Source organism: Podarcis gaigeae (assembly GCF_964106915.1).
Source record: "Podarcis gaigeae genome assembly, chromosome: 4".
NCBI classification, from domain to species: Eukaryota; Metazoa; Chordata; class Lepidosauria; order Squamata; family Lacertidae; genus Podarcis; species Podarcis gaigeae.
Genome location: NC_139677.1, coordinates 27,378,117 through 27,390,235, shown reverse-complemented (window position 1 = coordinate 27,390,235; position 12,119 = coordinate 27,378,117). Strand labels below are relative to the sequence as shown.

Below are 12,119 nucleotides of genomic sequence, written 5' to 3'. Positions count from 1 at the left end.
AAAACCTATTCTTTCTAATTAGAGGTTGGTTTAGTAGTCAATCAACTTGCCTGCTATGCTGAAATGTCATCTGCAAAGGTTTTCCTGCCAATTTCAGGAATCCCCTTCATTTTCTGCCACTAGCTTCACAATCTAAATCTCTGAAATAACTCTATAGCTTTTTCTCTCTTGCTTGCTTTAAAGGAGAAAATTACATTCTCATATCTTCTTGTACTCCTGCATAAAGGATCTTCTGTTCAAAGCCATTCATGCCTCGTGAAAATTGATAACCAGCTTATAAAGCACATTATTGTTAGTTTGTAGTGAATCATTTGTGTTGTTTCAGTTCCCAATTCTGGTGGGTCCCCAAATAATGCTGATCCAACTAAACGCCCGGAACAGGAAGCTGGTACCAACGGGAAAAGCTCTACAACAAGTCCCTTTGTAAAGGATCATGCAGGTAAACAGGAGAGCTTTTAGATTTTGAAGGAGGTGATTTTAAAGGCTATTTCTCATACATTTTATCTCCCGTCATTAAGGGTTTATTAAATAATAAGAAATAATAAAAGCAAGCATTTGCATAGGGAGACGAAGCATGCGTACCAGTGTGTGAGAGGTCAAAGATCATGACTTCTGCAAAAGTAAGACTCTCTTCATTTTCATTTCATAGAAATGGAATGGTTCCATCTGGAGATACTGCTGACTTCAAAAAGAAGGGGAGAGAGAGAGGCAGGAATCGAAGTAGTTATAACAAGCTTACCAGAAGAGATGAGTTGGTGGTCATTGGTTGCAATCCAGTTCATGGTTAAGCACACTTGACTCAAGCCTAATTGAAGTCAACTAAAGGATCCTTAACTGAGCACTAGATTGTAGCCATTGTCTTCTGGCAGTATTTATGAAGAGTTTATCATTAGCACTTATCAGGCTTGCTTTAAAACATGTATAATTACTGCTGTCATCCTCTGGCTGATCACATTGGCACTCTGAATAACTCATCTAAGCAATATATAATGACTGAGCTGATTCTTGGATGAGTATAAGACGAGTATTTATCTTAAATGTCAGAATGACAAAAATAGCAGTAGCAGCCATTGAGGTGGTTCACGGGGTGAAATGTATCCCGCGGCACATATATGGAGGGGGGAGCAACCTTTCTGCTCTTACTTCTCTGAAGGTGGCAGTAGAGGTAAGGGATATTGCATAAATGTTGTGCAAGGGGTATGGTCATTGCAAAGACAGCCACCCTCACCTATGGCTGGGCAAACATCTCAGACAGCCATGGGATTGCACAATTCTGGCTGTGTCATCCCATGTCTGCCTTGCCATTGGCAGATATGGGTAGGAAGTCCCCTTGTCCGCTATTGCCATCTCTTTCACCTCGCAAACCACTGCATGGGGCACCACTGTAAGACCAGTTTCTTATCTTTATTTCACTTGAATGAGGAAGAATAGTGAGGGGAAGTTAGTGAGGAGAAGAATCTCAGACTAAGACCACTGCTCAGTCAGTTGACTTCAGTACCATCGTTGGGTGTTTTTTTTTATAACTCCTTAACCTGCTCACCATTATTTGCCATCATGCCATTAAATCTTTTGCTTGTCAGTTACTTGAGCAGGCATCAGCAATTTTGTGCTAAGGGAGGATTTTTCTACCCAAATTTAGCCTCCACAGCAATATTTTCTCTTGGAAATAGGCATCAAGTTGCAGCAAAACCTATTAAAGGTTTTCTCAGCGACAAAGCACCAAATTTGATTTAATTTAAAACATGCTTGCTGTGTGAGCTCCAGATCAGTTTGCATCCTTGTTACCGCTATTCTAGCTGCAGGTACGTGGGAATCTTGTTCCCAGCAAAGCCCCCTTGCTACCAGCTATGACCAGCACTCATCCCTGCTGGCCTCTGTAGATCTAGTGGGCTAAACTGCTCCACTGGATGCTACACAGAAGGGCAGGGCAGGGCAGGTGCCCATCTCTGCCCTAGCAGATCTGTGTGAGCTGATTGACCCAGGGTGAGGCTAGACCCTCTGAGGCATCCGTCTGAGGCTGTTCCCACCTGCCCTGTTTTAACTAAACCGTAGTTTTTAAAAAACACAGACAACAAAATGAAGCAATATCTATTGGGGTCTCTTAGCATTTCAACCTGCTTTCCACCTGGCAACACAGATGCATCTGCAGACAGAGGTTAAGCGCACAATGGCAAAGTTTAGTCCAAATTAGTGTTTGAAAAAGAAAGTGGCAGGGGAACAGTGAGTCTTGAGAATTTCCTCCCCCACCCCCGTTTTTATCCCTATTAGCTGCTTTGAGCTGACCAACATCTGTTAAGACATGGCGTGCATCAAAGGCTGCCTTGTCAGTGCCAGTCCTTGCTGCTGATGGGTGATGATAGATGAAAAGAACACAGTGTGGTTTGGGAGCAACATAAAAGTGAGAGAAACAGACACAAGCGTCTTGCTGAATGTGAATGGCTGACTTGTGGCTGGTTGTTCCTAGATGTCTTGCGGGGTAATTGGTTTGTCAAAAGTTCAGTCAACAGTCAAGTCTTTCAGTGCTGCAAACTGGTGATGGGACAATGATCATTTTGAACTTAGCTCTCTCTCGCTCTGTCTCTCCCCTCTGCCCCTTCCTTCCAACTTTATCCCTAGGTCCCAACTCAGATGGAAGCAAGGCTGGACATTCCAGTATCCTTGGTTCAGAGGTGGCCTTATTCGCAGGGATAGCTTCAGGGTCCATCATATTCCTCATCATCATCATAACTCTGGTGGTTCTATTGTTGAAGTATCGGCGGAGACACAGGAAGCATTCTCCCCAGCACACGACGACACTGTCACTTAGTACATTAGCCACCCCCAAACGCAGTGGGAACAACAATGGGTCCGAACCCAGTGACATTATCATTCCTCTGAGGACTGCAGATAGTGTCTTTTGCCCACACTATGAAAAAGTCAGCGGCGACTATGGACACCCAGTGTACATCGTTCAAGAAATGCCCCCTCAGAGCCCAGCAAACATTTATTACAAGGTCTGATGAACACTCAGCGCGGTACCTTTTTTGAAGCTCTCTCTCTCTGGTCAAAATGCTATCCGTGACGCGGGGGTGGGGTGTGGGGTGGGGGGTTGTGATGAGCCCCTGCGCTGGTTACTGGACCAGGCGCAGCGGAGGGAACGGCAAGCCCCACCCTGTGACAAGAGAGCCACGTTGAGATGGACAGCTTCCCTAGTCTGTAGAATTCCTGCCTTGGTGAACAAGCGTTTACTTGGAAGCTGAAAGGATTTGCATAGAAGATACCTGCCCCCATTGCTGTACGTTCATCACCTCCGAAGCCATGTGCTGCTGGCATCCAGACACGTACGAAAAGCCCAGGGAAGATGGAGCAACTCACGGATGCTAATGGTTTTTAGGCGTTTGGGGAGGAAGTCGGAAGTCATCAAGCTTGAAACGCAGCCCTGTGACTTTGTGTGTACTCTTAAGAGCTTGCGGATTTGTCATACAGACCTGCTTTTAAGTAAGACTTTTTAATCATCCTTCTTGCTTTTAGTCAATCCCTGATGCATTTAACTTCAGTCGGGTAGCATTCTCCACACAAGCATTCATTCACGCTCCTCAACCTACATCACTACCGGAAAGCATACAATTATTATTCTTTTATTTTTGCCATTCCATACACCATCCGTTTGTGGTAGCAGCCTCACTTGAACGATTAGTGCTTTTGGGATGGGTGGGGAGGGGAGGGTAGAACCGGGCTTGCTTAATAAAGGAATCTTCCGTCCCGAAGCTAGCTTGTCAGCAGAGCCAAGAATATGAGGAGGAAGGGCTGATCGACTGTTGTTGCCTCTGGAATATCAACTGGGCCAAGCCAGACAATTTAGGCAGCGCAGCACTTTTGATATCTGGAGTTCTAGGAAGCAAGTTGGAACATACAGCAACATAAGCAGCTGAATGGGGTCTGCATTTGAAGGATGCCAAGGTTGTTCTCCAATAGCAATGTGCGGGAGAGAATAGTCCTCTCCCTTTAAAGTAGGACAAAGAGTGTAAGTAAATGGACGTGCCTGGGAGACAAGACAATAGTGATATATGAGGGCAGGACTGCTGGGGTACTTACTGTGCCAGCAATAAGATGTACAGCTTTGAACTAGCTGTAGCAAAATCTCGGTCTGCTTCAAATGACATTTCTTTTTTTCTTTCTTTCTTTCTTTCCTTCCTTTTTTTTAAAAAAAATAAAAATAAAAAAGCAGACTCCGCTGCTATGCTTATCACATTTTAACAGGGGAAATTTTGTTTAAGAAAACAGCAACATCTGACATAGAAAAATCACATGCTTAACAGTCAAGAGGGCTATAATTCCATCACTTAAAAAAAAAAAAAGTATTCACATCTTTGAATATTAATCAGGATTTTATTTTTCCTCCAATCAAGCCTTGTTTCTGGCAGTGCATTTGCAAGGGAGTCCTCTACTCCCGACACTGCTGCTATCTGGGGTATTCTCTTTCAGAGTTAAAGCACATATGGTAAACTGCTTACAGTCCGTAAAGATGCAGTACATTTAGACACACGAGAGGGAGATGTAAGGTATGACTTATTTATAGTAGGTGTATAGAACCCAAGGAGTATAAAGTAGCAGATTTTGTTATGATTACTAATATATATATCTATATATATATATCTAGAGAGAGATTGCACAGACTCTACACCAGAAGATGTGAAGTTCATCTGTGACAATGCATCCAATCTTAAATTGTCAGCGCTAAAGCAAAATGACTGGGCAAGCCTTATTGGGGGAGGGGGACGCGGAAATAGCTTCACTCCAAAAAAGAACAATACTGAGAAAATAACAAAAGCCCTCTAAGCTGTCTTGCATAACTCGTAGACTAGGAGAGACAAGCCCCCAAAATACCACAGAATTGGCGTAACTGCATCATGTATTTAACAACCGGATGTTCTGATGTGGGTTTTCTTTTTCTTTCTTTTTTTTCTCTGTGTTATGTCCCTGTTTTGTTCCCGCCCCTTTGCCTTACAAGATGGAGTCCATTCAGCTGGTCACAAAATACGGAGAGTTTCAGTTTAGAGTTTCTGCTTGAAGCATGGTTGCTTGTCCTCTTTCCCACCTCTTATACCCTGGGGGAGGGTGGAGGAGATCTCCTTTTTTATGTGCTATGCAAAATAGATGTTTTTTCACATAGTCCTGTTACCATAGCAACGATTCACTTTCTGGACTGGAAAGAACATGTAACTACAGCATTTTAAGGTTCTCAAACCTCCACTGAGCACGTGCAAAAAAAAAAAAAAAAGTACTGTCATAGAAATGATTACTCTCTGTATTTCCTGAACCTGAAAATGATGTTGGTCCAAGGAGAAGCAAAGAGGAAGGGAGGGTGGAAGAGAATCATGGTTCTGTGGGAGGTTACCATGGTAACCAGCTACAATACAGATGTAGTTCTTTCCTAAAGCCTTCCTTTCTGTGAATCCATCCATGAAAGATTTTTTTCTTGTAAGTCATTAAGATTTGATTTGGGGAGGGGGGGGGGAAGGAGAGTTAATAGATGGGCCTGTTTTTTTTTTTTAATCGAGAGTTTGTTTAGTTGGTTACATTCTGATCATGTACTAAACTTTGCGAGGGGGGAAATATTGAATGAATCAGTGGAGAAGGAGAAGAAGAAGCAACAACCTGCAACCAGTTTTAGGGGGGTGAGGAACAAAGAAAAGAAGAGCCCTGTGTTATCTGTGTTGTGTCTTGTGCAGAATAATGACAATCTTACCAACTGTTCCTTTTAGTTGGTGTTTGGTTCAGCTTTGAAAAGTTACTGTAAATGCCTTGCTTGTGTTACCCCTTGAATCACGTAACTTTTTGAAATTTACACCATCATGTCTAAAGAGTGAAGATGCTGTAAATAAGTTCAAGATTTACTGTATATGGATTTGGGGTGTTACAGTAGCCTTATTCACCTTTTTAAATAAATATAAAATAAAAATACACATGGAAACGAGAATAAACATCTTTTCTTAACCAGATTGTGTATATAGAGCAACATTGGTTTTTTAATAAAGTCTAAGCGAGATGTTTTGTATAAAATCTGACTTTTGCTATGTATTTAGCTACAGCTTGTTTAAAGGCCGTATCATTCCCCCTTTGCACAGTATCCAGGAAAAAAAAAAGAAGATAAGGTATAAAAAAGGTTGCCAAATTGCTGCATATTTGTGCTGTAATTGTGTACCATGAATATTTATTTAAGAATTCCTTTGTCCAGTTTGTAAGTAACACAGTATTATGCTTGAGTTATAAATAATTTTTTTTCTCTCTCTTTTTTAAAAAACCTAGAGTGTCATAGATTTGAAATCTGCTTTTGTTCTACATTGCAGTTAGCCCCTTTCCAGAAAATGAAATCTATGAAAATTCACATTCCACATCTGTTTCAAACTGAATTTGTTCTTTAAAAAATAAAATATTTTTTTCCTATGGAAACAATGCCTTCTATGGATCTTATTTGGTTACCTGCCCTGCCCCTCACCCACTTCAGTTTGGGCCATATCCACTGGGGAGTTTGGAGACACCCAGTTCCACACCCCAGCCAGGAGGAAGGAACCTTTACCAGCAAGAGTGTGATCAAATTTCCGAGCAGGGCGATGGATTTTATATTCCTTTTTGTACAGTACACCGCATTCTAGCCGTGCAAAAGTCAGGTGCTACACCCAGCCAAGCCACAGGCTTTATCATAGTTCAAGGGCACATTCCAGCCAGGCAAGAACAGTCAAGGTTGATACAGAGCAGGGCCAATGAGAACTCTGGTATGGAGAGATGTAGGGTGTGCCTGGGCTGGAAAATGAGGCTCGAGAGAGCTATATTTGGCTCCATGACCTGAGATTCCCTGCTGATGTACTTGGCTGATGATTACTTATGGCATGAACCACAAATCTTATTGATTCCATCATTGTAATCAAGTTTGCAACATCTCTCATGGTGGCAACCACCTTACGATGGCATGCCTTTTAAGCCATATTTATAAAGCAAGCAGTCTTGCAAGTAGATAAATAGGTACCACTCCGGCGGGAAGGTAAACGGCATTTCCGTGCGCTGCTCTGGTTCGCCAGAAGCGGCTTAGTCATGCTGGCCACATGACCTGGAAGCTGTACGCCGGCTCCCTTGGCCAATAAAGCAAGATGAGCGCCGCAACCCCAGAGGCTGTCATGACTGGACCTAATGGTCAGGGGTCCCTTCACCTTTACACTTTACCTAGTCTTGCACCATGTAGGTGCTTTGGTTATTCCTTTAGAAGTATATCACCAAGAACACATTTTAAAAATCTGAAACCATAGGAATGAACTCCTTGTTTTCCTTTTTTTTTATTCTCACTGATCTGGATCTAGTGTGTGCACAAAGCAACCCAGAGGGGACAGTCTTACAGTTTGGAGATATGCTGCTCTTTCTGTTGGTAGACATTTTCATAGCTGTGGTTTACCAGTGCTCCCAGCTGCCAGTCCACTTGTGTGCGATAGTCATACAAGCAGATCTCAAGGAATCCTTGACTTCTCTGTTGTGCAGCTTGACAAATAATCTTGACTCCAAGTTCAACCACTTCATCCTGTATTGATTCACCAATGCTTATCTTCTCATTCTTGGAAATAATGAGAATATTATTAGAATTTTGCAGCAACCATTCTAGAAATCTTTAGAATTGTTATTGCAGCCTATTCAGAAGTTGGTCCCATCGACCCTTGCCTCTAGGCTGGCTGGTTTCTAGCCACAAAGGAGCAGACAATGGTACTTGAAGAAAATGTGGTGGACAGTATCTTCTGTTTGATTGATGCTTAATGCCTTCCCCTGTTAATGAATGGTATCCAGATTTGTCCCACTAAACACTTATGGAGTTTAATGTATCTAATGCAGACTTAGTCCTAATTTCAGCCACTGCTGAAGGCTCAGTCCTTGTTAGGGAATCTTCGAACCAAACAGAACTTAAGTAAGTTCATACTTGAGGAAATTGGTGATGTCTCATTTTCTTTGAATCCCATGCACAGAATGGAAGCACCCACATGAATTCAGCTGATTGCCTTTTGGAGATAAATGAACATTTTCATATCATTATGATGCCTCAGACACACCGAAGCTATCCAGCATCATATAAATCTCTGGCAATCATCACACAGAGAGTTTGATTTTGGTGGAATCAGGCTATGCTAATTCCATGCTAATACCTATAATTCCATTTATATGTATTTTCACCGTCCACTTAGGCACTTGTTTGCCTCTATAGCATTTGCATATCCTGCATATTTTAGCTTCTGCTACACACTGCACTGTTTAAAACTCATTAAGTCCATGATTGAACTGGAATTTGAATCCTGATCTCCCAATGCCTCAGGGTATGGCTGTTCACTAGACTACATGGGCCTTGCAGTACGTTCAAGTCCCTTGTATTTTCATGTACATCCTGTGTGATTTCAAAGATCACACAATCCTTTCATTCAGCAAAACATGCTTAGAGATGTGAAAGTTTTCAGCATGGAGCTGGTTGAACTGTGGCTTAAATCATACGTTTGCGGACATGACATGATTATTGGCTAGAATAATGAGAATCTGAGCCCACTGATAAGATGGCTACAATATTGTTTGGACTCTGGACTGTGAAACTCAACAGGACTGTAATTCAGTGGTAAACCACATACTTTGCATGTAGAGGTCATTAGTTCAATGGCATCTCCGGGTAGAGTTGAGAAAGAAAGACCTGGATAACCACGGCCAGTCTTTGGGGGCAACCCTCTGCTACACTGACTTGGTAGAATCATAGTTTGAAGAGACCGCGAGGGTCATCTCGTCCAACCAATGCAGGAATCCTCTTGCCCAATGTGGGGCTTGAACTCGCAACCTGAAGATTAAGAGTTTTATGCTCTGCCAACTGGGCTACCCCACAGTCTTCCCATATTCCCAAGCCAAGTATTCCCAAGTAACTGCAACCAGCTCTCTGCAGAAGCTATTCACCTTTCAGAAAACCTACCCAGCATAAAGCTGGCTGACTTACAACCCATGTTTTATAACTTGAAGGGAAAGATGTACTTGCATTTTAAACTGCTGCTGACATGGCACTATTAATTATCAAATGAGAACAAAAGCAGAATTTACTACCTCATTATGAAGCTTGTTTCTCTAGCATGAGCCTGGGCTGAATCAATAGGCTCTAAGTGGAAAATAAAATGATAATGCACAGTTGTGATCTACCCTGAAAGGAGCAAGGATCTATTAAAGGAAGGAACAAGCAGCTCACAGATTGTGCAGAAGATGTGCAACCTGGTATGTTAAAAAGAAAATTAAGGAAAACATGGTGTTGCCTCAATATAAATGATTTTCCCCCTCCCCCCAGTGAGCACCCTGAATGCCTGGTTGCTATAGCTCTTGAACCTTTCTTTCTATGCTGTAGTGTTTTTTGGTGGAAAGGCTTATCGATTTGGGGCCTAGCCATGGAACGTGTACTAAAGAAGACCGAGAACTATAACTTAAATAGAGACATATCTCCTTAGCCAAATGACATACGACTGGTGAACAATGAATCGAGAGGTCTGCACTAATAAAGTCAAACAGTGCATCCATCAGGGATTCTCTTTGTTTTCCAACATACACCAATGACATTTTTATTGCTTCAGTCCAAGGCACAAACTAGCATAAGCAACGCACACCGTGTGAGATGGACTAACAAACCAAAGCTGCGGGGGCTGGTGTGATTGGGGTTCTTGGTTGTCCCTGACCCAAACCACAGCATATGAAACTGAATACGCTCCTGTAAGCACAGAGGGGAAGACTTAAAACTATTTCTCACGAACTGGATATTGCTAGTTTAACTTTGAACCTAGGAAAGACATTAGTAACTCTAGTGGTTCCTTGACCTAGGGATCTAGCCTCTTGTCATTCAAGGCCTAAGGAGCTCTGAGCTTGATTACAACAATGTGCCTTGTGTTAGGCCAGTGCCGGATTTATGTATAAGCTAAACAAGCTATAGCTTAGGGCTCTGCTCTCTTGCCCCCCCCCAAAAAAAAATTAAAGGGGAAAAAAACACCTGGATGTACATTTCCAAAATATAAGATCAAAAAACAAATAAGATGGCTTTAGATACCTATGAGGTCCATAAATTACCATATAGCATATATTCAACATAAAAAACAGTGACAATTTGTTGTTGACAAAGGACAGCTGGACATATAAAGGGCCCCATTGTCTTCAGTAGCTTAGGGCCTCATCAAACCTAAATCCGGCCCTGTGTGGCGCTACCCTTGAGAGCTGTTCAAACACTTTGGCTGGCAATGTTGTGTTTTACTGGAGGAAGCTGCAGGGAGCATTAAGTTTCACTAGTGCTGACCTAAAGTCTTAAGTAGTGTCTGAACCCCAGGTATATTCTCTTCCTCTCTGCCCCAAATTTCTCTTTGTGGTGGTGCCTTTCTAATAGACCTCCTGGGAAGGCTCAAGTTCTTGGAGGACTTTTAGAAGACTGGTGAAAAACCTGCTGTTCCATGAGGTCTTTGGATTGCAGACTGAGCTAAATATACAATGTCCTGCTGCTGACTTTCTGTGTTGTTTTTATCGCATTTCACACCATCATGTTTTTTTTAAATAAAAATTAAAGATGATTATGACAGCCACCTTCATCAGTTGCCAACTTGTTTCTGGGCTCAGTTCAAGGTTCTGGCTTTGACTTTTAAAACTCTAAATCAGGAGCTACTTCAGAGGCCCTTCTCTCTGTGTCACTGGTGACAGGTGTATGGTAGCTGAATATGAGAAACAAAGGCTTTTCAGTAGTTGCAACCTCCTCTCAGACTCCATCAGTTTCCTTCTTTTCTTGAAACACTCTCCTGCCTTTTCACCACCCAAACCCTCAGCTTTCTTCTTTTGAGATAGAAGACTCCAACAATCACATGGGACATGACTTGTGAAACATACTCTATTGTGAGGGGTTATTATAAACTTGCGTTCGAACCTTTCTTAATTTGTGGAGTTCTCTGTGAACAGATTTTGTAAGTGCCAATATCTCCTGCTGTTGATAATGCTTGTTAGATGGTTTCCTAAATATTTGGTCGTACAGGCTGAAATTTGGCTATCTTTCCAGCACTGTTTTTTTAGGCTGCATATGTTCTACTTAAGCAGATTGCAAATAAAGATGGCGTTTTATTTTTACTATTTCCCTGAGGAAGAACATTAGCTCAAAACTTCTATATATTAGGCATCTTATAATAAATATCTCTGCATGTTGTACAACCGTGGGTATTTATATTCTTCTTTCTCCCCTTCTGTATCAAAAGAAATCTGCACTTTAAAAAGATTGATTGGGATATGTTTCCCAAACAGCTTTCAAGTCTTAGCATTTACAGAGATCTAGATAGAGATTGAGATATAGATCAGATTGGATCATCCTGCAAAGTGTTACGGAGAATTTTTACTGCACTACAGCTACCTGATAAGAAATCTGAAGAAGCAACAGTAAGAATCTCTTATCTCCTAACAGAAGGCTACAGACCGCTTGCCAAATGATTACACACACACACACACACACTGCTTTGTTTCCATGTAGGGTTCATCCAGACTTTCACTTGTCCCACCGCTTTCCCTGGGGAAAATCTGATCTTTACCTCAACATGGGCGTAGCCAGGATTTATGTTGGGGGGGGGCGGCGGCAACAGGACGCCCACCTGTCATCATCCTCTGTCTGGCTCTGTCCATTGCTCAGTCAGGTCGCCAGTCGCTTCGCTAGAATGCGCCACATCACCCAAGTGACCTCACTTTTCAAATATTCTGATGATTTCTACTTTTATTTATTTACTTGATTTAGGGGGTGGCAGCTCCCCCCCCGCCTACCATACCCTCAAATATTTAGCACACCCACCCACACATCATGATTCAGGATATATTGCCAAGTTGAAAATTATGAGACTGATACCACAATATGGACTTCAAAATAGTTTGGAAGGCAATACTGTATATCGTCCAGCCCTACTTTTTCCTACCCCCATTTTTTGTCCTGGGCAGTGTGGGCTTTAGCAATACTGCTTCATGCTGCCTGGCTGGGCTTAGGATTGCTCTGTAAATGTGTACCCCAAAAGTCTGAGCCATTTCTTATGAGGGAACAGTCTCTAGGCAGGACAGGGAATAATAATTAATTTGTTTCAAAT

The 12,119-nt window shown here is 42.2% G+C and overlaps 1 protein-coding gene and 1 long non-coding RNA gene across 3 annotated transcripts in view; one reads left to right on the top strand and one right to left on the bottom strand.

Moving 5' to 3' along the window:
• The window catches only part of EFNB2 (ephrin B2), a 56,776-nt gene extending 50,344 nt beyond the window's left edge, over positions 1-6,432 (top strand). Inside the window, exons 4-5 of one of the 2 annotated variants that reach the window (XM_083735348.1) lie at positions 326-439; positions 2,617-6,432. In XM_083735348.1, the coding sequence (XP_083591474.1) occupies positions 326-439; positions 2,617-2,999 (497 nt within the window). In that variant the 3' untranslated portion in view covers positions 3,000-6,432. The remainder of the gene's footprint in view (positions 1-325; positions 440-2,616) is intronic. The other variant, XM_083735349.1, reaches the window with a different exon arrangement.
• Positions 1-12,119, bottom strand: part of LOC310843028 — a 343,220-nt gene that overhangs the window by 137,303 nt on the left and 193,798 nt on the right. The window lies entirely within an intron of this gene.